The sequence below is a fragment of the Oncorhynchus mykiss genome, chromosome 10, assembly GCF_057628025.1.
Source record: "Oncorhynchus mykiss isolate SJ-2025 chromosome 10, ASM5762802v1, whole genome shotgun sequence".
NCBI classification, from domain to species: domain Eukaryota; kingdom Metazoa; phylum Chordata; class Actinopteri; order Salmoniformes; family Salmonidae; genus Oncorhynchus; species Oncorhynchus mykiss.
In genome coordinates, this window is record NC_143031.1 from 39184521 (window position 1) to 39212484 (window position 27964).

General features: G+C 42.6%; 1 protein-coding gene across 1 annotated transcript; it reads right to left on the reverse strand.

Annotated features, from left to right (window-relative positions):
- Positions 1-725: 725 nt before the first annotated feature.
- On the reverse strand, positions 726-24422 carry LOC110533855 (E3 ubiquitin-protein ligase RNF128). Its single transcript, XM_036990226.2, has 7 exons — positions 23801-24422; positions 21945-22192; positions 14054-14125; positions 9332-9414; positions 9089-9185; positions 8654-8828; positions 726-8114 (listed from the first exon to the last, which is right to left on the reverse strand). Exons 1-7 carry the CDS (start codon positions 24225-24227, stop codon positions 8002-8004), a joined length of 1215 nt encoding a protein of 404 aa, XP_036846121.1. The 5' UTR covers positions 24228-24422; the 3' UTR covers positions 726-8001.
- Positions 24423-27964: the final 3542 nt, after the last annotated feature.

A 27964-nucleotide genomic window follows, 5' to 3' on the forward strand; every position in this document is an offset into this window, starting at 1 on the left:
CTTGATCCCATCACTAGAGGATGCCTGGTTACTCTTTAAAAGTGCTTTCCTCACCAGCTTATATAAGCATGCCCCTTTCAAAAAATGCAGATCTATAACAGATATACAGTGAGGGAAAAAAAGTATTTGATCCCCTGCTGATTTTATACGTTTGCCCACTGACAAAGAAATGATCAGTCTATAATTTTTTTTGACCAGAGGAGAGGAAAGGGTGCCTCCTACTGGCCCTCCAACACCACTTTTAGCAGCATCTGGTCTCCTATCCAGAAACTGCGCAGGATCAACCCTGCGTCGCTTCAGAAGCAAGCCAGCAGTGGGATGCAGGATGATATGCTGTTGGCACATGTTAATATCTCTTGATCTGTTCGACTCAATGCTGAAATTTGGTACACATCCCCAGGGATACGAGTCTAGCAAACCAACGTGATCTCAGACACCACTGGCACGATTTTGACAAAACTTGGGTGACTGACTTGCCTTAGAGATCTGTCATTTACAAGATTACACTGATTGGCCCAAGGAGGGCACTGCATCATTCGTAGGAGATAACATGTTTACCTTTGCATGCATTTTACTTATCGGTTCTTTACATGGTTGTGTTCATTGCAGCCTACAGCGAATACCCATCAAACGTGATTAGTCTTTCCTGCTCTGTCTATTTGCAAAATTTCTCACCAACTGAGATGAGCATGGCCTTTTATGCAAAATAATTGTGTCACTAGTGATTGAAGATCAGAAAATGCTTTTAATCCATATACACACAAAATGAACAAATTATCAAAAAGCAATATTTTAATATGAAAACATATTTGCAATATTCTAAAAGTATTTTATGAATATACATGAGGTTATCAAATTTCCCACATGCAATGCCTTCAGAAAGTATCCACACCCATTTACTTTTTCCACTTTTGTTGTTAAAGCCTAAATTAAATTAAAATTGTGTCACTGGCAGCAACACAATACCCCATAATGTCAAATTAAAAATACGGTCTCCCGGGTGGCGCAGTGGTTAAGGGCGCTGTACTGCAGCGCCAGCTGTGCCATCAGAGTCCCTGGGTTCGCGCCCAGGCTCTGTCGTAACCGGCCGAGACGGGAGGTCCGTGGGGCGACGCACAATTGGCCTAGTTTCGTCCGGGTTAGGGAGGGCTTGGTTGGTAGGGATGTCCTTGTCTCATCGCACCCAAGGTTGCCAGGTGCACGGTGTTTCCTCCTGTACGGGAGTTGTAGCGATGAGACAAGATAGTAGCTACTACAACAATTGCGCAATAAGTGTTTAACATTATTTTTTTTATTAATACCTAATCTCTACCTGTACACATACAATTAAAGATAGTGCTCAACATTTTAAAGAATGTGGAAATATTGTACAATCCAGGTGTGCAACACTGAGACTTATCCAGAAAGACTCACAGCTGTAATCACTGCCAACCAAAGGTGATTGTACTGACTCAGGGGTGTGAATACCTAATATTTCTGTGTTTCATTTTCAATAAATGGCAAACATTTCTAAAAACATGATTTCACTTTGTGTAGATGGATGAGAAAAAAAATCTAAATGTAAAATCTAATAGAATTCAGGCTGTAACAAAAAAATGTGGAATGAGTCAAGGGGTATGAAGGCACTGTAACTAAGTAAAATAAAATATAGAATACCCTTTTTGTCCTTTATATAAGAAAAATACTATAATATACATTTACTCTGGAAAGGCTGAACAAGGTTAAGACGAGTGAAAAAAAAGATACACATTGAAAGTGTAATGAATTCATTAATGTAAAGTGCATGCACAATCTACTTGAAAATACAGTGAAATCATAGCATTTCCCTATCAAAGTAGGATGTCATGGAATTATATCTTGCACCGGTGAATAATTTTAAGGCACACACCCACAAAGCACAGGTAGTTACTCAAACACATTTGAAAATATTTACATGAAGCCAGGGGGTTCAAAGAGATGCTCTTACTGCCATACCGTGAAGGACTATTTCCAAGTTTAAAAATACCATTCCTAACATATGCGCACTAGGCCCGAGCTCGTTTTCCCCGGGTTTCCCTGGCTAAACTAGTTTTCATCCTCATTGCCAAACTTCATTAATACTGCACCCTCCACTTCAAAACTCCTTTGCTAGTTTAACAATGAGGTAACTCATGAATTTGCTGTAAAGAAACGTAAAAATTATTTATAGTCTTGACTGGTTCGAGATATCTGTCGTAAAACGACAGTTGCGAAGGATATCATTGCTACTTGTTTACGTGTTGCTGTGCGTTTTGTTGCCAACCTTACTTTGCTACCCGAGAACTTTACGGTTTTTACTTTTTAATTACCTTTATATTTTTGGTTTTTCCCTCAACTTTTTTTCCATTCAACTTTTTCACTCCGGACGCTTTATCTGGACATGGTTCGTCAGGACCCCCAACAGCCGAAGCTAAGTAGTAACATTAACAAGATGCCTTCTAATTGCAGTCGCTGTACTCATAATATAGAGGAGAACAATCGCCTTACGGCGAGGATAGCTGTGCTACAAAACCCAGATTCAGACGCAATCGTTAGGCAAAGGTAATTTCAGTGAAGGAAAGGATGAAACAGCATCTGTGCCACCAGTAAGTACAGATAGTATAAATCCCCTCGCACGGTCCCCGCAGCCGGACAACTTTCTCACAGTTTCTGGTGGGAAATGCTGTAGGAATGCTCAACCGGTTTCCCCCATTAAGCAACGAGTTGGAGTCAGAGGCCGAGCCTTCTCTTGTCTCTACTCCTCCCGTTACGGGGTCTGAGACGCCAAAGCTTCCCACCATTAGCTCTGACAAATTGAAAACTAGTCATTGGCGACTCCATTACCCGCAGTATTAGACTTAAAACGAATTATCCAGCGATCATACACTGTTTACCAGGGGGCAGGGCTACAGACATTAAGGCTAATCTGAAGATGGTGCTGGCAAAAGCTAAAACTGGCGAGTGTAGAGAGTATAGAGATATTGTTATCCACGTCGGCACCAACGATGTTAGGATGAAACAGTCAGAGATCACCAAGCGCAACAGCTTCAGCGTGTAAATCAGCTAGAAAGATGTGTCGGCATCGAGTAATTGTCTCTGGCGCCCTCCCAGTTAGCGGGAGTGATGAGCTCTACAGCAGTCTCACAACTCAATCGCTGGTTGAAAACTGTTGTTTTCTGCCCCTCACAAAAGATAGAATTTGTAGATAATTGGCCCTCTTTCTGGGACTCACCCACAAACAGCACCAAGCCTGACCTGCTGTGGAGTGACGGACTCCATCCTAGCTGGAGGGGTGCTCTCATCTTATCAACCAACATAGACCGGGCTCTAACTCCTCTAGCTCCACAATGAAATAGGGTGCACGCCAGACAGCAGGCGGTTAGCCAGCATAGTGGAGTCTGCCACTAGCACAGTCAGTGTAGTCAGCTCAGCTATACCCATTGAGACCGTGTCTGTGCCTCGACCTAGGTCGGGCAAAACTAAACATGGCGGTGTTCGCCTTAGCAATCTCACTAGGATAAAGACCTCCTCCATTCCTGTCATTATTGAAAGAGATCATGATACCTCACATCTTAAAACAGGACTACTTAATGTTAGATCCCTTACTTCAAAGGCAATTATAGTCAATGAACTAATCACTGATCATAATCTTGATGTGATTGGCCTGATTGAAACATGGCTTAAGCCTGATGAATTTACTGTGTTAAATGAGGCCTCACCTCCTGGCTACACTAGTGACCATATCCCCTGTGCATCCCGCAAAGGCGGAGGTGTTGCTAACATTTACGATAGCAAATTTCAATTTACAACAACAAAAGACGTTTTCATCTTTTGAGCTTCTAGTCATGAAATCTATGCAGCCTACTCAATCACTTTTTATAGCTACTGTTTACAGGCCTCATGGGCCATATACAGCATTCCTCATTGAGTTCCCTGAATCCCTATCGGACCTTGTAGTCATAGCAGATAATATTCTAATCTTTGGTGACTTTAATATTCACATGGATAAGCCCACAGACCCACTCCAAAAGGCTTTCGGAGCCATCATCGACTCAGTGGGTTTTGTCCAACATGTCTCTGGACCCACTCACTGTCACAGTCATACGCTGGACCTAGTTTTGTCCCATGGAATAAATGTTGTGGATCTTAATGTTTTTCCTCATAATCCTGGACTATCGGACCACCATTTTATTACGTTTGCAATTGCAACAAATAATCTGCTCAGACCCCAACCAAGGAACATCAAAAGTCGTGCTATAAATTCACAGACAACACAAAGATTCCTTGATGTCCTTCCAGACTCCCTCTGTCTACCCAAGGACGCCAGAGGACAAAAATCAGTTAATCACCTAACTGAGGAACTCAATTTAACCTTGCGCAATACCCTAGATGCAGTTGCACCCCTAAAAACTAAAAACATTTCTCATAAGAAACTAGCTCCTTGGTACACAGAAAATACCCAAGCTCTGAAGCAAGCTTCCAGAAAATTAGAACGGAAATGGCGCCACACCAAACTAGAAGTCTTCCGACTAGCTTGGAAAGACAGTACCGTGCAGTATCAAAGAGCCCTTACTATTTATCCAACTTAATTGAGGAAAATAAGGACAATCCAAAATTCCTTTTTGATACTGTCGCAAAGCTATCTAAAAAGCAGCATTCCCCAAGAGAGGATGGCTTTCACTTCAGCAGTAATAAATTCATGAACTTCTTTGAGGAAAAGTTAATGATTATTAGAAAGCAAATTACGGACTCCTCTTTAAATCTGCGTATTCCTTCAAAGCTCAGTTGTCCTAAGTCTGAACAACTCTGCCAGGACCTAGGATCAAGAGACACACTCAAGTGTTTTAGTACTATATCTCTTGACACAATGATGAAAATAATCATGGCCTCTAAACCTTCAAGCTGCATACTGGACCCTATTCCAACTAAACTACTGAAAGAGCTGCTTCCTGTGCTTGGCCCTCCTATGTTGAACATAATAAACGGCTCTCTATCCACCGGATGTGTACCAAACTCACTAAAAGTGGCAGTAATAAAGCCTCTCTTGAAAAAGCCAAACCTTGACCCAGAAAATATAAAAAACTATCGGCCTATATCGAATCTTCCATTCCTCTCAGAAATTTTAGAAAAGGCTGTTGCGCAGCAACTCACTGCCTTCCTGAAGACAAACAATGTATACGAAATGCTTCAGGCTGGTGTTAGACCCCATCGTAGCACTGAGACTGCACTTGTGAAGGTGGTAAATGACCTTTTAATGGCATCAGACCGAGGCTTTGCATCTGTCCTTAGTGCTGCTTTTGATACCATCGATCACCACATTATTTTGGAGAGATTGGAAACCCAAATTGGTCTACACGGACAAGTTCTGGCCTGGTTTAGATCTTATCTGTCGGAAAGATATCAGTTTGTCCTCTGACAAATCAACTGTAAATTTCGGTGTTCCTCAAGGTTCCGTTTTAGGACCACCATTGTTTTCAATATATATATATATATATATATAACCTCTTGGGGATGTCATTCGAAAACATAATGTTAACTTTCACTGCTATGTGGATGACACACAGCTGTACATTTCAATTAAACATGGTGAAGCCCCAAAATTGCCCTCGCTAGAAGCATCTGTTTCAGACATAAGGAAGTGGATGGCTGCAAACTTTCTACTTTTAAACTCGGACAAAACAGAAGATGCTTGTTCTAGGTCCCAAGAAACAAAGAGATCTTCTGTTGAATCTGACAATTCATCTTAATGGTTGTACAGTCGTCTCAAATAAAACTGAAGGACCTCTGCGTTGCTCTGGACCCTGATCTTTCTTTTGAAGAACATATTAAGAAGATTGTTTCAAGGACAGCTTTTTTCCATCTACGTAACATTGCAAAAATCAGAAACTTTCTGTCCAAAAATGATGCAGAAAAAGTTATCCATGCTTTTGTCACTTCTAGGTTAGACTACTGCAATGCTCTACTTTCCGGCCCCCGGACTAAATAAACTTCAGTTAGTGCTAAATACAGCTCCTAGAATCCTGACTAGAACCAATTGTTTTTATCATATTACTCCAGTGCTAGCCTCCCTACACTGGCTTCCTGTCAAGGCAAGGGCTGATTTCAAGGTTTTACTGCTAACCTACAAAGCATTACATGGGCTTGCTCCTACCCATCTCTCTGATTTGGTCCTGCCGTACATACCTACACGTACGCTACGGTCACAAGACGCAGGCCTCCTAATTGTCCCTAGAATTTCTAAGCAAACAGCTGGAGGCATTGCTTTCTCCTATAGAGCTCCATTTTTATGGAATGGTCTGCCTACCCATGTGAGAGAAGCAAACTCGGTCTCAAACTTTAAGTCTTTACTGAAGACTCATCTCTTCAGTGGGTCATATGATTGAGTGTAGTCTGGCCCAGGAGTGTGAAGGTGAACGGAAAGGCTCTGGAGCAACGAACCGCCCTTGCTGTCTCTGCCTGGCCGGTTCCCCTCTTTCCACTGGGATTCTCTGCCTCTAACCCTATTACAGGGGCTGAGTCACTGGCTTACTAGGGCTCTTTCATACCATCCCTAGGAGGGGTGCGTCACTGATGTGATCTTCCTGTCTGGGTTGGCACTCCCCCCCTTGGGTTGTGCCGTGGCGGAGATCTTTGTGGGCTATACTCTGCCTTGTCTCAGGATGGTAAGTTGGTGGTTGAAGATATCCCTCTAGTGGTGTGGGGGCTGTGCCTTGGCAAAGTGGGTGGGGTTATATCCTTCCTGTTTGGCCCTGTCTGGGGGTGTCATCAGATGGGGCCACCGTGTCTCCTGACCCCTCCTGTCTCAGCCTCCAGTATTTATGCTGCAGTAGTTTGTGTCGGGGGGCTAGGGTCAGTTTGTCATATCTGGAGTACTTCTCCTGTCCTATCCGGTGTCCTGTGTGAATTTAAGTATGCTCTCTCTAATTCTCTCTCTCTGAGGACCTGAGCCCCAGGACCATGCCTCAGGACTACCTGGCATGATGACTCCTTGCTGTCCCCAGTCCACCTGGCCGTGCTGCTGCTCCAGTTTCAACTGTTATGCCTGTGATTGTTATTATTTGACCATGCTGGTCATTTATGAACATTTGAACATCTTGGCCATGTTCTGTTATCTCTACCCGGCACAGCCAGAAGAGGGGTGGCCAGAAGAGGCCACCCCACATAGCCTGGTTCCTCTCTAGGTTTCTTCCTAGGTTTTGGCCTTTCTAGGGAGTTTTTCCTAGCCACCGTGCTTCTACACCTGCATTGCTTGCTGTTTGGGGTTATAGGCTGGGTTTCTGTACAACACTGAGATATCAGCTGATGTAAGAAGGGCTATATAAATACATTTGATTTGATACTTAACGCAGATCCAAGTTCAATTTTGAGATTCACCGGCCTCTTTGGCGTAGGATTAGCTGGACGTTTCTGACTGGTCTTGGAACTGTGACAACGGGCAGCTCGATGGGATATGTAATGATTTTGACCCTTCATCTTTTTCTTTAAATTACAGATTTGTTGATTAAATCTGACTATTAATATAATGAGTAATCTAAGAATGATACGAGTTAATTACAACAAGAAAACTTCTAATTCGTCCTCACTCAATACACCCACACTATTGTTGGTGTGGGCATATTGAGTACGTTAAAAAGCTGTGGGTGTTAAACTAGCAAAATGAAACCATTTAAAATCAGTAACTGATGAAGTGATACATTGACTGACGTAATTAAGCCTCAAAAAACATAATCAAATATCAAATCATATTATAAAAAGTACAATTAAATCAGAATGAAACTGGACAGTACCATTTCCAAACTCAGACAAGTGCATCGAAGGATTGCCTCATCAATTTCATGTAAATTGATATGCATATATCGGTCAAGCCCTTTTTCCCTATGAATAATATCAGACCCACATTCCTGGTTTCCCTTGTTTCCTGTGGTCATGAAGCATCTTCGAATGTAATTGATTGTGGCCCAAGTCCCATTAGCCAAGGTCTAGTGCTTAGAGTGAGCACCCCATTCATGTCAGGGGTTCCCGTTGGTTTCGTGAGTTGCCCTCAAAGGCGAGGTTGTCATAATGGGGCTGGAAGATGTCCACCTGGATTGATCCTGGGCCAGGATGGTGCCCCAATGCTGAAACACGAACATGATTACCAGTCAGTCAAGCCCCACATGCGCTGCTAGAAAACCGTACAAAAAAAACAACCAGCTGGTCAATAATTACTTTGGCACAATCACTCATACAGATGTCAATGGATAGGCAAGCTAAAGAGAGATGGAAAGGAAGCCCTTTAATCCCAGTAAGAACAATGCTGATTGTTTGATCAGGAAGACTTTGTAGTGGTTGTTTATATCTACTTGAAGCAATCAAACTAAGTAAGTAAACAAAAATACAATCAGAAAAGTTAAATAAAGGCAATATCTTACCACTATAATTCAAATATGGGTGGCAAAGTTCACATGGTATGTCTTGAGCAAGGGCTTCAGCACATATTATCGAGCTAACGTGAAAGCCAGCATCTCCCAAAGAACCCACAGATGTACCACTACCAACTGAACTAAAATACTCCCCCTTATCTCTATAGACATTGCTAATGATGTGAAAAAGCTATCAAAAACAATTATTGTGAAGTTAAAAGACTAAAAGACTCAAAGTAAATTGTGTGTCTTACTCTCATACACGTGGGTCTCATCTGCTGGGCTGCTGTGCTCCTCTGTGCATTGTACAGAAGCATAGCCTGCGGAGGCTGTCTCACTGCGGGTGTCCTCTGGGACTAGAACCCTGGGGTAGGACGTCATGTCTGGATGCATGGTCAACTGATGACTGGGCTGGTCCTCTTCCGGCTGCTGCTCAGGGTGATTAAGTTGGATTGATGAATATCATCACGTTCATAAAAACAAAGCAATTTCAGGTCCCACTACGGGTGTTTCAACTTGCAACCCTTGAAAACAGCAATCTAGCATGTGTGCCTATTCTTCTTAAACAATAATCACTAGCAGTGTAAATAGTATTTTCAATCTAAAACAGTCTTTAATCAAGAACTTCAGTGAAAGAGGCAAAGGTTATTTCAAAGTACTAGGTCATGATGCAAGGTTTAGTTGCCTACCTCTACTCCCAAGGCCTTGAGGATGTCACATTTACACATGGGGCAGGTCCTGTGCTCCATTAGCCAGGGCTCAATGCAGGTCTTGTGGAAGAAATGACTGGAAAGTTAAACCAAAATAAACACATAAGAATAATGATGACAATCACAAAATGAAGGTAATTGGAATAGCAGACCGGGTAGGGCTACTCTACTCCATTTGTCAATATTAAACAAGGTAAAAAGCCACTGCAGTTCAGTACATACTTGCAGGTGAGAATGGTCAGCACGTCGCCAGACTTGTAAGCGTCAATGCATACTGCACAGGTGTCAGCGTCAGGCCCCGTCTCCTGAAAGACAGGTTTAAAAATAGATTGTAGTGGCACTGAGCATACATTGGGGGTGTGAACGTTTAAAACTAGCGTTGCACGGTACACCAGTACCATAGTACCAAAACATCATGATACCAACATTTTAGAATACCATAGTAGTTTCATATGACTCTACCGACATTGTCATCCCTACCGATCTAAAGAACCTGCTGGTACCTGTTATAAAATGTTTAGTCAGTTTTGTTTATAAATTCAGTTGAATTGAAGCAACAGCTACTAGTCTCTTGTATGCACAGGTACAATATCCACTTAACTTTCATGTGCATATCACTTGTGGCAGTTGTAATCAGCGCTGCATGGTCAATCTGTATCTGCATTGGCAGTGCAGCATTTACAGTGATACGGCCTCTGCAGAAGTCAGGGAATTCATACTTTTTGCGCTTCACGGAGCAGTGCGGAGCTGTTGTGAAGTAGTAGTCAAGGAAGTGAGTTTGTTTATACTTGACCGCCCGCCCCCACCTACCAATCGCGTCAATGCGAGCCCTCTACATTTTACAAAAGCTGGGCGGGGCATGGCGATGTGGTACGGAGCTCAATTTGGCCTCTGCATGCCTCCGGAGGCTTCGTATTTGCGTCACACCGTCCATACAGTGCCTCCGACCACATTTTCGGATTAAGCATACATTTGCTTTCATTCACCTGTTTCTCTCTGTCCCCTCTTCACGAGCATCTATCTACACACACACTTTTTTCAGGACCCTGTCTTTCAAAGATAATTTGTTAAATCCAAATAACTAAACAGATCTTCATTGTAAAGGGTTTAAACACCGTTTCCCATTCCCATTCAATGAACCATGGGTAGCAGGGTAGCCTAGTGGTTAGAGTGTTGGACTAGTAACCGGAAGGTTGCAAGTTCAAACCCCGGAGCTGATGTGGGAGCGAGATGTACATATAGGGAGAAACATAATATTGTACCACAAGAGAAAGATACACTTAGAGTGCATTTGCCATTCTGGTAAAATGCATTGTCTATTGTATAGGACAGGAAGCCAAAGTAAGGCCATGAGAGCATAGGACAGCTGGACATACCAAGGTCAGAGGGACATACAAAGGAGGGGGTCAGCCAAATGACCAACTGATAGACTTAGGGCATATATTTTTAGGACATGAAGAGAAGAGACAGTCTACTAGTAATAATAAAGGACAGACATACCAAAGACCACAACAAGCTGAACATTAGGGGCCCATAAGATAAGATGGGCATGTATTATTTTTGGGACATGAAGAGGTCCTGTCACCATTATAACTTGACTGAAGGCAGATATGGGCGTTATTGGGCGTGAACAAGCAGGAAGCACAGATTGGGATATAATGGTGGCAGATGGACTGAGGGAAGTAACTTCATTTGCATGTGGGATGGACTCATATGTTGTATGTGTATAAATCAGAGCCAATGCTCTGGAAAAGTGTGTTTTTCGCGGACCATCTAGGCTTCTGATATGTTTGTATTAAAAGCCTATATTGAATTCACAAGTTCTTGTAAGTGTTATATTTTGTAACGATCCTCCACGACACTGACCAGGTACAAATCTGTCGTTCTGCCCCTGAACAGGCAGTTAACCCACTGTTCCTAGGCCGTCATTGAAAATAAGAATTTGTTAACTGACTTGCCTAATGAAATAAAGGTAAAAAAAAAAAAAAAAAAAAAAAAAAAAAATCAACAATTACTGAACATGCACATATGGAACGGTGGTTAAGACACTAACAACTTACAGACGGTAAGCGATTAAGGTCACAGTTTTGAAAACTTAATAGAAAGGCCTCTAGTGTCCTGACTCTGAAAAACACCAAAAGAAAGATGCCTAGGGTCCCAGCTCTTCTGTGTAAATGTGCCTTAGGCATGCTGTAAGGAGGCATGAGGACTGCAGATGTGGCCAGGGCAATAAATTGCAATGTCCGTACTGTGAGACGCCTACAGCGCTACAGGGATACGAGATGGACTGCTGATTGTCCTCGCAGTGGCAGACCACATATAACACCACCTGCACAGGATCGGTACATCAGAACATCACACCTGCGGGACAGTTATAGGATGCATGATTTCCTGCAAGACCAGAATGTCTGTGTTCTGCCATAGCCAGCGAAGAGCCCGGATCTCAATCCCATTGAGCATGTCTGGGACCTGCTGGATCGGAGGGTGAGGGCTTGGGCCATTCCCCCCAGAAATGTCCGGGAACTTGCAGGTGCCTTGGTAGAAGAGTGGGGTAACATCTCACAGCAAGGACTGGCAAATCTGGTGCAGTCCATGAGGAGGAGATGCACTGCAGTACTTAATGCTGCTGGTGACCACACCAGATACTGACTTACTTTTAACCGCCCCCCTTTGTTCAGGGACACATTATTCCATTTCTGTTAGTCACATGTCTGTGGAACTTTTTCAGTTTGTGTCTCAGTTGTTGAATCTTTTTATGGTCATACAAATATTTCCACGTTAAGTTTGCTGAAAATAAACACAGTTGACAGTGAGAGGATGTTTCTTTTTTTGCTGAGTTTATAAACTCAATGTAAGCTGATGTACATTCCTTCCTCCCATTCATCCAGCCAAATCACAGGTAGGCTTTGCAAATATGAGCAAATCAGCCATTATATGCAGTATTCTATTATACAGTGAACAGTGTGAAGTTTAATTCAATGTGTTGTATTATGAAGAAGTGTGAATTTCAGAGACAAGTCTTTGGAGAATGCTTAGAAAACGTGAACAAGCGTCTGGGGGAGGGGCCAACAGGATGCTAGGCCACAAATGTTTCCCCACTGTGGTATCGCGATACTACTCGGTATCATGATATTTGGCCTGGTATCATATAATTTGTAAAATGTTGACAAGCCTAGTTTAGACAAAATTGGGATGTTAACGTTAAGGGAAAAAAAAATTCCACTGTCTATCAGAGTACGCATCTGTTTGCCCAGTTCCCGTATTTCATAGCGAGTGAGTCATGCACAAAATCAGTCATGGTAGACAAATTTGGAATATTCCCACATGCCGGGTTGTGACAAAAACTCACTCATTCTTATGTTTAATAAATGTTTCGTATAGTGTGTGTGTGGCAGGCTTACAATGAGGGCAAAAAACAACATTTGAGAGTGCGCTGACACTGATGCTAGCTGGTATGCAGCTGGAGGTTGAATGTTTGAAGGGGTACAGGACTATAAAAAGTTAGGGAATCACTGGTTTACACTATACAATTTGTTCATTTTAGTATACTCATTAAGTATGTAGTATGTTAGTATGGGTATTCGAACACAGCTCTGGTCTTCCTTTTCTGCACTTGACCATATTACCGGACTGTAATCAAGAAGGGACTAGATCAGAGCCTGTACAACTTGTAAAATTCGTGTTAAACTTATTTTTATGAAAAACAGACATATCCCTCCCCATCTTCACAACAACTTCGTCAATATGCAGTTGAAGTCAGAAGTTTACATACACCTGAGCTAAATATATTTAAACCCCGTTTTTCACAATTCCTGACATTTAGTCCTAGTAAAAATTCCCTGTTTTAGGTCAGTTAGGATCACCACTTTATTTTAAGAATGTGAAATGTCAGAATAATAGTAGAGAGAATGACTTTTTTTCAGCTTTTATTTATTTCATCACATTCCCAGTGGGTCAGAAGTTCACATACACTCAATTAGTACTTGGTAGCATTGCCTTTAAATTGTTTAACTTGGGTCAAACGTTTTAGGTAGCCTTCCACAAGCTTCCCACAATAAGTTGGGTGAATTTTGGCCCATTCCTCCTGACAGAGCTGGTGGGGGGCCTCCTTGCTCGCTCACACTTTTTCAGTTCTGCACACACATTTTCTATAGGATTGAGGTCAGGGCTTTGTGACCTTGACTTTTTTTGTCCTTAAGCCATTTTGCCACAACTTTGGAAGTATGCTTGGGGTCATTGTCCATTTGGAAGACCCATTTGCGACCAAGCTTCAACTTCCTGACTGATGTCTTGAGATGTTGCTTCAATATATCCACATAATTTTCCTGCCTCATGATGCCATTTATTTTGTGAAGTGCACCAGTCCTTCCAGCAGCAAAGCACCCCCACAACATGATGCTGCCACCCCCGTGCTTCACGGTTGGGATGGTGCTGTTCGGCTTGCAAGCCTCCCCCTTTTTCCTCCTAACATAACGATGGTCATTGTGGCCAAACAGTTCTATTTTTGTTTCATCAGACCAGAGGATATTTCTCCAAAAAGTATGATATTTTGATTGATTTGCTCTTTAAGCACCTTCCCACCCCCAACACGGGGGTGGGAAGGAGTGGAAAATATGGTTTCTAGGTGGCAGGGTCAGATGGAAAAATGTTGGATGGGTGGGGTTGGGGGAGTAGGCTCACATTTTTAATATTTTCTTTGACATACTAAATGTTCTGTAATCAATACTTTGTGTTTATTTATGTACCTTTAAAATGTTTTTCTTTTGGAGAGGCAGCCCAGAGGTTAATACAAACTAAATATGAAATTATAGTCAAAGAATCATAAATCACAGTAAAACTTGTATATGCCATGTGTTCCCAGTTTGAAACATCCATATTTGCATATGATCCTGAAAGTCATGTATAATAACCATAAACACATCTGGACTTTACTTGAACGGTTACCTTATCTCCCCGTTTCACGGTCCGGACTTGCAGCTGACCAATGGCTTTCTTGGCCTCTGCCTTCAGCTGTTTCTGTTGGAGTAGAGAGAAGAACGTTCAGTGTTTAAATTACATTATTAATCTGCTTCCTCTGACAATTGGAGACATCTGGATTTCAGGAACAGTGTCTTCAACCTACCTTCGGTTTCCCCTGAAAACCAGATGTGGGGACCCTGCTCAGCAGTTTATTTTATGCCTGCTACATTAGGTTAAGCAACAGACGAATAAAAAATAACTAAAAATCACAATTTAAAATGTCTAGAATGCAACACCGCCAACATTTTGCGCCAACAATTAATAGTTAATTTCCTGTAATGTGACCATACATGATTGAAATAGGAGTGAGCAGGAGAACGGTAAGCGATGAGGTCACGTTAGAGACCTTTTATTACGTTTGAACATGGGTGATCTGGGAGGAGAGCGTTTATTATAGCAGTCCTACTGTGTATCTTCTCTAAAACCATGTATTGGAAACATTACATCAGCTTGTATATAGGACAGAAAAACATCAGATTTACATACATCAGGGGTTTATAAGTATTAGGCATAATCCTGAGGGACAGAGAGACCAGCTCAATTCTATATAATTTGGGATATACCACATACACAATTAAAGACTCTTTATGCTGCTTATGCAGCCTCCCCCATGGCAACAAGACAAAATAATGTGCACAAAGGCACATAGAAAGAATCAACGTTATGAAAGTGAGTTAGGATACATAGTATGAGGGATCACAGGGACACATTAGCATTGAGGATTCTCTGGAAAATATAATGGAGATATTTTCTGTGATATATACTCTGAACGTCAGTGGCGAAAGAGCCACTGGTACACTGGAGAAGTGTGCTCTTCACGGATGAATCCCGGTTTCAACTGTACCGGGCAGATGTCAGACAGTGTGCATGGCACCGTGTGGGTGAGCAGGTTGCTGATGTCAACGTTGTGAACAGAGTGCCCCATTGTGGTGGTGGGGTTATGGTATAGGCATGCATAAGCTACGGACAACGAACACAATTGCATTTTATCAATAGCAATTTGAATGCACAGAGATACCGTGATGAGATCCTGAATGCCCATTGTCGTTCACTCATCCACCGCCATCACCTCATGTTTCAGCATGCTAATGCATGGCCATGTCTCAGGGATCCATTCACAATTCCTGGAACCTGAAAATGTCCCAGTTCTTTAAGGCCTGCATAATTACCAGACATGTCACGTTTTGAGTATGTTTGGGATGCTCTGGGTTGACGTGTACGACAGCGTGATCCAGTTCCCACCAATTTCACAGCTATTGGAGAGTGGAGCTAAGCATTCTGCCTATAGTAAACACTTTACCATATAGGCCTGACAGTTCAGGGCAATTCCAAGGTAACAGCATTACACCTTTCAAACTGTATGCTAAACAAAAACCAAAAACCAGCCAAGCTTCCCCCCAAAATGTACCAAGAAACATAAAATAATGTATCTTACGTCTCTGACGAATATTACAGCATTTTCCTTCATTTTGGAGGAGGCCGAATGCATCTCCCCAGCGAAAGCATCCGAGCAAGCGAAACAGAGCACCTCTTTCTCAGTGTCTACCTGATGCTGTCTGGACAAAAATAATGACATTGTTGACAACCATAGCATTCAATGCAAGGGAAATCAGCAAGCATTTTGGCTCCCTTGATAACATATAAAAATAAAGTCAATCAGCGTTGCACTACATTGAGTGAACTGTGAATGGAGGGCAACAACTCAGCAGCAGGACCGCTACCTCCGCCTTTGTGCAAGGAGGAGCACTGCCAGAGCCCTGCAAAATGACCTCCAGCAGGCCACAAATGTGCATGTGTCCATGAGAGTGGTATGAGGGCCCGACGTCCACAGGTGGGGGTTGTGCTTACAGCCCAACACCGTGCAGGACGTTTGGCATTTGCCAGAGAACACCAAGATTGGCAGATTCGCCACTGTGCTCTACACAGATGAAAGCAGGTTCACACTGAGCACATGTGACAGAGTCTGGAGACGCCGTGGAGAACATTTTGCTGCCTGCAACATCCTCCAGCATGACCGGTTTGGCGGTGGGTCAGTCATGGTGTGGGGTGGCATTTCTTTGGGGGGCCACACAGCCCTCTATGTGCTCGCCAGAGGTAGCCTGACTGCCATTAGGTACCGAGATGAGATCCTCCGACCCCTTGTGAGACCATATGCTGGTGCGGTTGGCCCTGGGTTCCTCCTAATGCAAGACAATGCTAGACCTCATGTGGCTGAAGTGTGTCAGCAGTTCCTGCAAGAGGAAGGCATCGATGCTATGGACTGGCCCGCCCGTTCCCCAGACCTGAATCCAACTGAGCACATTTGGGACATCATGTCTCGCTCCATCCACCAACGCCACGTTGCACCACAGACTGTCCAGGAGTTGGCGGATGCTTTAGTCCAGGTATGAGAGGAGATCCCTCAGGAGACCATCCGCCACCTCATCAGGAGCATGCCCAGGCATTGTAGGGAGGTCATACAGGCACGTGGAGGCCACACACACACACACTACTGAGCCTCATTTTGACTTGTTTTAATGACATTACATCAAAGTTGGATCAGCCTGTAGTGTGGTTTTCCACTTTAATTTTGAGTGTGACTCCAAATCCAGACTTCCATGGGTTGATAAATTATCAATGGAAATCAAATTTGTGTGTGTGATTTTGTTGTCAGCACATTCAACTATCTAAAGAAAAAAGTATTTCATAAGAATATTTCATTCATTCAGATCTAGGATGTGTTATTTTAGTGTTCCCTTAATTTTTGTTGAGCAGTGTATATAAAAGTGGACAAGCAGTAGTGACTAATGTGTTAAATGGAATGATTTGTGTGCAAACGTATGTAGCCAGAGCCTAAGTACATACGGTGCATGCGTTCGGGACAGAATGTTTGCATAAGGGTGTACGTTGCAGTCTGGCAGGACCAATATCACTATATTATATGGAGTCCCAAAAACCAAGGTGTTAATGTTACAGGGAATTGGGAGAGCGGAAAAGAGTGTGAAGTAGATCTGTGGCAACTTTTTGTGAACTTCAACGAAGGTACAACTTGAAAGACTAGCCACAGATCCCGTATACAGGAGGCCACATCACAGGAACGGTAGTTCACTGTAGTACTCCTGCAGAGTGTGATTAAGAAATGTGACTCAAGAGTTTTGGAAGGTTGGATACTCCTCCAACGGCACTCATCTCGCCCTCATTCCTATCCGCCAGCAGTGGGATCGAGGGACAATAACAGGAAAGTGTCAGAAGGTGGCTGCTCATCAACCGTTGTGACCCAAAGTTTACACTGTAACGAGGGTGTGCACAAAGGGGTGGGGTGTAGATTGGCAGGTAGGGTTGTTGTCCTTGATGATCTTTTTGTCCTTCCTGTGACATCGGGTGGTGTAGGTGTCCTGGAGGGCAGGTAGTTTGCCCCTGGTGATGCGTTGTGCAGACCTCACTACCCTCTGGAGATCCTTACGGTTGTGGAAGGTGCAGTTGCCGTACAAGGCGGTGATACAGCCCGACAGGATGCTCTCGATTGTGCATCTAAAAGTTTGAGTGTTTTTGGTGACAAGCCAAATTTCTTCAGCCTCCTGAGGTTGAAGAGGCGCTGTTGCGCCTTCACCACGCTGTCTGTGTGGCTGGACTATTTCAGTGATGTGTATGCCGAGGAATTTCAAGCTTTCCACCTTCTCCACTGCTGTCCCGTCGATGTGGATAGGGGGCTGCTCCCTCTGCTGTTTCCTGAAGTCCACGATCATCTCCTTTGTTTTGTTGATGTTGAGTGAGAGGTTATTTTCCTGACACCACACTCCGAGTGCACTCACCTCCTCCCTGTAGGCCGTCCCGTCATTGTTGGTAATCAAGCCTACCACTGTAGTGTGGTCTGCAAACTTGATTGAGTTGGAGGCATGCATGGCCACAGTCATGGGTGAACAGGGAGTACAGGAGAGGGCTGAGAACACACTCGTGGGGCCCCAGTGTTGAGGATCGGCGAGGTGGAGAGGTTTCTTATCCTCACCACCTGGGGGAGGCCTGTCAGAAACCAGGACCCAGTTGCACAGGGCGGGGTCGAGAACTAGGGTCTCGAGCCTAATGACGAGTTGATGGTACTATGGTGTTAAATGCTGAGCGGTAATCGATGAACAGCATTCTTACATGGGTATTCCTCTAGTCCAGATGGGTTAGAGCAGTGTGCACTGTGGTTGCGATTGCTTCGTCTGTGGACCTATTGGGGCGGTAAGCAAATTGGATTGGGTCTAAGGTGTTAGGTAGGGTGGAGGTGATAAGATCCTTGACTAGTCTCTCAAAGCTCTTCATGAGGACGGAAGTGAGTGCTGCGGGGCGATAGTCATTTAGCTCAGTTAGCTTCTTGGGAACAGGAACAATGGTGGCCCTCTTGAAGCATGTGGGAACAGCAGACTGGGATAGGGATTGATTAAATAGGTCTGTAAACACACCAGCCTGCTGGTCTGCGCGTGCTCTGAGGACGAGGCTAGGGATGCAGTCTGGGCCGGCAGCCTTGCGAGGGTTAACACGTTTACATTTTTGATTCACGTTGGCTATGGTGAAGAGGAGGCCGCAGGTTTTGGTTGCGGGCCGTGTCAGCGGCACTGAATTGTCCTCAAAGCGAGCAAAGAAGTTGTTAAGTTTGTCTGGGAGCAAGACATCAGTGTTTGACGGGGCTGGTTTTCCTTTTGTAGTCCGTGATTGACTGTAGACCCTGCCACATATGTCTTGTGTCTGAGCCGTTGAATTGCGACTACTTTGTCTCTATACTGACGCATAGCTTGTTTGATTGCCTTGGAGGGAATAGCTACACTGTTTGTATTCGGTCATGTTTCCGGTCGCCTTGCCATGATCAAAAGCAGTGGTTCGCGCTTTCAGTTTTGCACGAATGCTGCCATCAAACCACGGTTTCTGGTTGGGGAAGGATTTCATATTCACAGTGGGCACCACACATCCACCGATGCACTTGCTAATAAACTCGCTCACCGAATCAGCGTATACGTCAACATTATTGTCCAATGCTATCCGGAACATATCCCAACCCACGTGATCGAAGCAATCTTGAAGAGTGGAATCAGATTGGTCGGACCAGTGTTGAATAAATCGGAGCACGGGCGTTTCCTATTTCAGTTTCTGTCTATAGGCTGGGAGCAACAAAATGGAGTCGTGGTCAGATTTGCCAAAAGGAGGGCGAGGGAGGGCTTTGTATGCATCGCAGAAATTAGAGTAGCAATGATCCAGAGTGTTGCCAGCCCGGGTCGCACATTCGATATGCTGATAAAATTTAGGGAGCCTTGTTAAAATCCCCTGCTACAATAAATGCAGCCTCAGGATATGTGGTTTTCCGTTTACATAGAGTCCAATGGAGCTCTTTCAGGGCCGTCGAGGTGTCTGCTTGGGGGGGTATACATGTCTGTGAATATAATCGAAGAGACTTCTCTTGGTAGATAATGCGGTCGCCATTTGATCGTAAGGAATTCTAGGGTCAGGTGAACAAAAGGATTTGAGTTCCTGTATGTTGTTATGATCACACCACGACTTGTTAATCATAAGGCATACACCCCCACCCTTCTTCTTACTAGAGAGATGTTTGTTTCTGTTGGCGTGATGTGTGAAGAAACCGGGTGGCTGTACCGATTCTGATAACGTATCCCGAGTGAGCCATGTTTCCGTGAAACAAAAAATGTTACAATCTCTGATGTCCCTCTGGAAGGCAACCCTTGCTCAAATTTCATCTACCTTGTTGTCAAGAGACTGGACATTGGCGAGTAGTATACTCAGGAGTGGTGGGTGGAGGTGCCCGTCTACGGAGCCTGACCAGAAGACCGCTCCGTCTGCGGCTCTTTGTTTTGGGTCGCCTACTGGGATCCGATACATTGTCCTGGGTGGTGGTCCAAACAGAGGATCCGCTTCGAGAAAGTCGTATTCCTGGTCGTAATGTTGGTAAGTTGACGTTGCTCTTATATCCAATAGTTCCTCCCGGCTGTATGTGATAAGACTTAAGATTTCCTGGGGTAACGGTGTAAGAAATAATACATAAATAACACTTTGTATTCAAGACAAACTTAATTTCTTTGCCACATTTTTCAGTTTTATTTTAGTGGGTGCATGCTACACCACTGCTTATAACTAACTAATTTTAAGATGTGTCAAATTATATCCAGCTTAGGTCTCTTATTTTTTTATAAGGTTATTGAAAATTCTGCTACCATGTTGTGCTGCTGCCATGTTGCTACCATGCCATGTTGTCATGTGTTGCTGCCATGCCATCATCTTAGGTCTCACTTTATGCAGTGTTGTGTTTTCTTGTCGTGATGTGTTTTGTCCTATATTTTTATTTAATTGATTCATATTTTTAATCCCAGCCCTCACCCCGGCAGGAGGTCTTTTGGTAGGCCATCATTGTAAATAAGAATTTGTTCTTAACTGACATACCTAGTTAAATAAAGGTTCAATTTAAAAAAAATAATAATAACCTGGTACACCCCCCAAGCATCATGAAACCTGGTGTCGGTCACTAAATTAAAATTCTGGTATTGACAACATAATATTACAGTGAGCTCCAAAAGCATTGGGACAGTTACACATTTTTTTGTTGTTTTGGCTCCAGCACTTTGGATTTTAAATTATATAGTGACTGAAGTTAAAGTGCAGACTGTCAGCTTTAATTTGAGTGTATTTTCATCACAGTTTAGAAATTACAGCACTTTTTATACATAGTCCCCCACCATTTTAGGGGACCAAAAGTATTGGGAGAAATTAACTTGTGTATTAAAGTAGTAAAAGGTTAAGTATTTGGTCCCATATTCCTAGCAGGCAATAACTACATTAAGCATGTGACTGTACAAACTTGAATGCATTTGCTGTTTGTTTTGGTTGCGTTTCAGATTTTGTGCCCAATAGAAATGAATGGTAAATAACGTAGTGTCATTTTGGAGTCACTTGTATTGTAAATAAGAATATAATGTTTCAGACTCGTACATTAATGTGGATGATACCATGATTACGGATAGTCCTGAAATAATCGTGAATAATGATGAGGGAGAAAGTTAGCAGCACAAATATCCTACCCCCAAGACATGCTAACCTCTCACCATTACAATAACGGGGGAGGTTAGCATTTTTTTTTGGGGGGGGGGGGTATGGTATTCATGCCTCTAACGCATTTCAAATCCAAAGTGCTGAAGTAAAGAGCCAAAACAACAAAAAATGTGTCACTGAGCCAATACTTTGAGTTCACTGTATGTTTAGTGTAGAAAAGAAAAACACTTCCAGTGGAATTTCCCCAGTCATATTGTTCTACTGATCAAAGGAGATATAGGTGCAGCATTCTATTTCAGCATAAACCACTGATTGGTGTCACTGTCAAACAAGTAATTGTGTATTTACTAGCAGTCTTGGAAAAAGTCTGTTGAATCTGCCTGTTCAGGTTTAGACATTAAAACATACCTCATCCTCAACCTCATGGTCAGTCGACTTCCCTGTTTAACAATCACAAAACCAACTATGGTTTCCCTGTCTCCTAGAGGCAATTCAATAGAGATGAACATGACTGGTGAAAACAATCATGGGAATGCAGTAGTTACTTGGGCAGGAGCTCAACGGCGCTGAAACCAGGAACCTCAAATTGTCTACTGCTCGTGTTCCTGCACTTATTACAGAATATAGGCTTAAAACTACTGCAGTTCCTGCACCTAAATATAAACAGTACATACACAAAATGAGTACCAGACCTATTTCAGTACAAGTCAAGCATTGTGGGAATGTGTAAAACTGGTTTGTCCAGTTCTGGTTTACAGAGGGTAAATAATTGTCATCATTGTTTCACATACTGGAGTCTGACCTGTTGAAGGTTTTGTAGACGAACGACGTTGAGGCGGCGGGCCGAGTAGAAGATGAAGTAGCAAACAGTTACTGCTGTTATCATGAAGAAGGAGATGGAGACGAAGAAGACCGAGTAGTGGCTCATCCAGACACCATGCTGCTTGACCACCTCAATGGTCATCGAGACTGGAATCCCTTGCCTGAGCAGCTCAACAATTTCCATGCCCCGTCTGTGACTAATCATGATGGCAACCATATCTCCTGTTCCTGTAACCAGATGGGAAACAAAGTATGAGGAAACATAAATACAGGCTGGGCCTTAAATAGGCTATCAGATATCAATATAGTTACATATCAGGACATTTTTTAAAATTTTTTACGATATATCGCAGCGTTTCGACAATGTCGCAATATTATTTGTGCCAGTTGGCTGTACCTGCACCAAAACTAAGGTATTTTTCCATCACAGATGGTTCTGCATCATTTTAAAATAGGGAGCCAATTTGTTTTCAGCACTTTTATTTCCATGATGGATCAAAACTAGTTCTCTCATGCTCCCTCTGCAGCAAAATGGTGAGCAATATGTTTGGAATGTTGAATCGCAATACATATCAGCACCTAAGTATTGTGATATCGTATCGGGAGGTCCCTGACACTTCAAATCAAAAATCAAATCAAATGTTAGTTGCATACACGTTTAGCAGATGTAGCTGAATACCTGTGTTCCTAGCTCTAACAGTGCAATAAAATCTAAAAGAATGGCATTAAGAAATATATAAATATTCCAAGCCCTATTACATAGAGACTCATATCTCCCTCACTAACTTTAAGCATCCGCTGTCAGAGCAGCTTACCGATTATTGCACCTGTACACAGCCCATCTGTAAATAGCCCACCCAACTACCTCATCCCCATGTTTTTTATTTTGTTCCTTTGCACCCCAGTATCTCTACTTGCACATCTATCACTCCAGTGTTAATGCTAAATTATAATCATTTCACCACTATGGCCGATTTATTGCCTTACCTCCCTACATTTGCACACACTCTATACAGATTTTTCTATTGTGTTATTGACTGTACATTTGTTTATACCATGTGTAACTTTATTTTTGTCACAGTGCTTTATCTTGGCCAGGTCACAGTTGTAAATGAGAATTTGTTCTCAACTGGCCTACCTGTTTAAATAAAGGTGAAATATATATATTTTTAAAAACATGTGACTCATGTCAACACAAATATTTCCTAAATTAGCTAATGGAGGGCATAGCTCAATGACTTAATATTACAAGGCTTATCTTTTCATTTTAAACTAGCTTCATTACACCCTCACATGGAATGGACAATCTGAGGCAATTACTATAGTTTTTCAGCTAGTCAATGTCACTTAAGTGTCTAAACTCCATAAAGAATGGAAGAACAGGCAGAATGGAAGGCTATGCCATACAAGACATGTGTAGGTAGGCCTACAGTGGGGTTCTTCAGAATTAGAGCTGAGCAGAGGGAACAGGTTTTGCAAATACTTCCCAGATGTTGGCCTACATTAAGTATACGCAAAAGCAATTCAGAGAACATTAGAATTTAACAATTATAGACGATGGTTTTCAAATTAACTTATCTTGACCATTCGGCTATGAGAGCTTTTTCATACAATAATATAGTAGGCTACTGGGGTGATAAGTGTGGGACGATCGCCCCACCTGTTTAGGACAGTGACATAATACTTTTATTTCACTTTTGCCCATCATTCAAAAAAAAGGGGGGGGGGGGGGGGGGTTCTCGCAGGAACGCCCCGAATTGCGGGCTGCAGTTACACACTAATGAAATTGAGAAAAACAGCACATCTTGCTGTAAATTGCAAACTACATAACGTTACCTGGATGCGACATTTGGATGACTGTATTGTTTGTACCAAGACCATTGAAAATTACAGCAGCAACAGCTCCTTTACTGGCTGCAACATTGATCTTCTGTGAAAAAGTACATTCGTAGCCGCGTTGAATTATGGCGATCCACCCCTGTGACTCATTAGGCACATCATAAAAAGTATCACTTTCGCAACTGTAAATCGGATCGGGTAAATAAACGTCCCCCATCACCGTAACTTTAGGAGAATCTTGTCCATATAGCGTTGGTCCGCTTTCCCCTTGTCGCGATATGGTTTCGTTGTTTGCAGGATCAATAAACGACACGTTCAGATAGGCTGTGTAATAAGTCGCTACTGCAAAATGTAAACTCGACACCTGAAGACTTAAAGCCACAAACAGCCATGAAAATAGATACCGTTTCGCTAAAGGTTCCATAATATTTTTTTACGGCGTGGGTTACCAGTGCCGTTACGCGTTGAACAGTCGATAAAAGGTATGGGATTTAATAACAAAACGAAGAAAAGTTTTAGCTCGTCTAACTAACGTCATTAGGATATTAAGCGGCGGGCTGACAGGTGAACTAGTTCTAGACTCCTCCCTTCGTGACGTCAATGAGGTCAAATTGAGAGTAGTACGCTCCCATTTCATTCTTAAAGGAGAAGCACACGTTTAACCAAACCTCAAGGATTAGTTAGGCTTTTTAAAATTTTTACATGGCGACAAACAAATTAAACAGAGCCACATCACAATAACGTTTACAATGCAATGCTTGCTGTTGGGTTACAAACCTATGTTCCTGAAAGGACTAATTGATTGTCATGTGCAGACAATGAACAGTGCAACAATGTTGCTAAGGCCCAATCAATCATTCAAATTGTATTTGTCACATGCTTCATCAACAACAGGTGTAGACTAACGAAATAATAGAAAAATAATAACATGAGGAATAAATACACAATGAGTAACAATATACACTGGGTACCAGATGTGCAGGGGGTAATTGAGGTAGAGATGGCCTGGACTCTGGGATAGACATAAACGTAAATCCAGAACACTCAAACTAGTATGGTATGTATTCATTTGTGGATGTCCATTATCCATTTTGTATAATATTTTACACATTTTTGCTCAATGTATATGTTAGGAATTCCAATTTGTTGTGGCTAACACCAACGTTAGCTAAGGGGCTAACATTAGCTGGGGTTAATGTTAGGAGTTGGTAAAGAGTTAAGGTTAGCTAAAATGGTAAGTTGTTGCTAAGTAGCCAAAAGTATTAAGTCATTTCTAATTAGATAATATGCTAGTGTTGTCAAACACGCAGCCTTTAAGTTGCTAGACGTTCGGTCCTAGATGTATAGAAGCCCACGTACTGAACGATGAAATGCAACCATAAGCCTGGGGATGAGTTGTCTTCTGATTTAGAAAAAAAAGTGAACACTTGGTCAATTGATGTACAAATTCATGCTCTCATGTACAGTATGTCATTCCTTAATCAATATAGACATACTGTATCATAAAATCAAGTGCCATTTGCATGTAATGCATTTGCTCCTAAAAAAAAAATCACTTTAAACAAATACCAGAAAAAAACATTGCCTATTTCAGATACAAATATGGCCAACATACAGTATAACTTACTAAAGTTAGCAGAATCATACCTAGCACAGGAGGCTGCTGAGGGGAGAACGGCTCATAATAATGGCTCGACTGGAATGATATTAAACACATGGAAACCATGTGTTTGTTTAATACCATTTCATGAATTCCGTTCCAACCATTATGAAGAGTCCGTCCTCCCCACTTAAGATACCACCGCCTGTATTACCTAGCCTACACACACAGTATTAAAGACCCAGTACAGTCACACTGAACAAACACAGAAATGCAACATGTAAAGTGTTGTTCTCATGTTTCATGAGATGAAGTAAAAGTTCCCAGGAATTTACCATGAGCAGAAAAAAATGATCTAAAATCAAATCAGGTCAAATTTGATTGCTAAACATGTGTATGTGAACAGCTATTATTGCAGGTGTAGCGAAATACTTGTTTCTCGCTCCAACAGTAATATCTAACAAGTTCACAACAATACACACATCTAAGGAATGGAATTAAGAATATATAAATATGGGTGAGTATAGACTAACAGAATACAGTATATACAAACGATGAGTAATGCAAAATATGTAAACATTAAAGTGACTAGTGTTCCATTTATTAAAGTGGACTGAGTCATATATACATATATATATATATATATATATATATACACATATATACATATACATATATATATATATATATATACATACATATACACATATATATATATATACACATATATATATATATATATATACACATATATATATATACATATATATATATATATATATATATATATAACACACACAAGCAGCCTCTGATGGCAGTTTAACAGTCTGATGGTCTTGAGATTGAAAAACAGCGGTCTCAGCTTTGATGCCCCAATACTGACCTTGTCTTCTGGATGATAGCGGGGTGAACAGGGAGTGGCTTGGGTGGTTGTTGTCCTTGATCTTTTTGGCCTTCCTGGTACATCGTGTGCTGTAGGTGTCCTGGAGGGCAGGTAGTGATGGGTATGTCGAGGAACATGAAGCTTTCCAACTTCTCCACTGCAGTCCTTTCGATGTGGATAGGGGGGTGCTACCTCTGCTGTTTCCTAAAGTCCACAATCATCTCCTTCGTTATGTTGACATTGAGTGAGAGGTTATCTTCCTGGTACCACACTCCCAGAGCCCTCACCACCTCCCTGTAGGCCGTCTCGTCGTTGTTAGTAATCAAGCCCACTACTGTTGTCGTCTGCAAGCTTGATGATGAAGTTAGTCATGCATGGCCACGCAGTCATGGGTGAACAGGGAGTACAAGAGAGGGCTGAGCATGCACCCTTGTGTTGAGGATCAGCGAAGCGGAGGTGTTGTTTTCAACCTTCACCACCTGGGGGGGCGGCCCGTCAGGAAGTCCAGAAACCAGTTGCACAGGGTGGGGTCCAGACCCAGGGCCTCAAGCAAGAGCTTGGATGGTACTATGGTGTTGAATGCTGAGCTGTAGTTAATGAATAGCAATCTTACATGGGTGTTCCTTTCGTCCAGGTGGGAAAGGGCAGTGTTGAGTGCAATAGAGATTGAATCATCTGTGGATCTGTTGGGGCAGTATGCAAATTAGTGGGTCTAGAGTTTCTGGGATAATGGTGTTGATGTGAGCCATGACTAGCCTTTCAAAGCACTTCATGGCTACATACGTGAGTGCTACGGGTCGGTAGTCATTTAGGCAGGTTACCTTAGTGTTCTTGTGCACAGGGACGATGGTGGTCTGCTTGAAACATGTTGGTATTACAGACAGTCAGGGACAGGTTGAAAACGTCAGTGAAGACACTTGCCGGTTGGTCAGCGCATGCTCAGAATACACATCCTGGTAATCCGTCTGGCCCTGCGGCTTTGTGAATGTTGACCTGTTCAAAGGTCTTACTCACATCGCTACGTGGAGCAAGATCACAGTCGTCCAGAACGGCTGGTGTTCGCATGCATGTTTCAGTTTTACTTGCCTCGAAGTGAGCATAGAAGTAATTTAGCTCGTCTGGTAGGTTCGTGTCACTGGGCAGTTCGTGGCTGTGCTCCCTTTTGTAGTCTAATAGTTTGCAAGCCCTGCCACATCTGATGAGCAACAGAGCCGGTGTAGTACGATTCAATCTCAGTCCTGTATTGACGCTTTGCCTGTTTGATGGTTTGTCGCAGGGCATAGCAAGATTTCTTATAGGCTTCCAGGTTAGTCCCGCACCTTGAAAGCGGCAGCTCTACCCTTTAGCTCAGTGTGGATGTTTCCTGTAATCCATGGCTTCTGGTTGGGGTATACAGTGGGGCAAAAAAGTATTTAGTCAGCCACCAATTGTGCAAGTTCTCCCACTTAAAAAGATGAGGCCTGTAATTTATCATAGGTACACTTCAACTATGACAGACAAAATGAGAAATCCAGAAAATCACATTGTAGGATTTAATGAATTTATTTGCAAATTATGGTGGAAAATAAGTATTTGGTCACCTACAAACAAGCAATATTTCTGGCTCTCACAGACCTGTAACTTCAAGAGGCTCCTGTCCTCCACTCGTTACCTGTATTAATGGCACCTGTTTGAACTT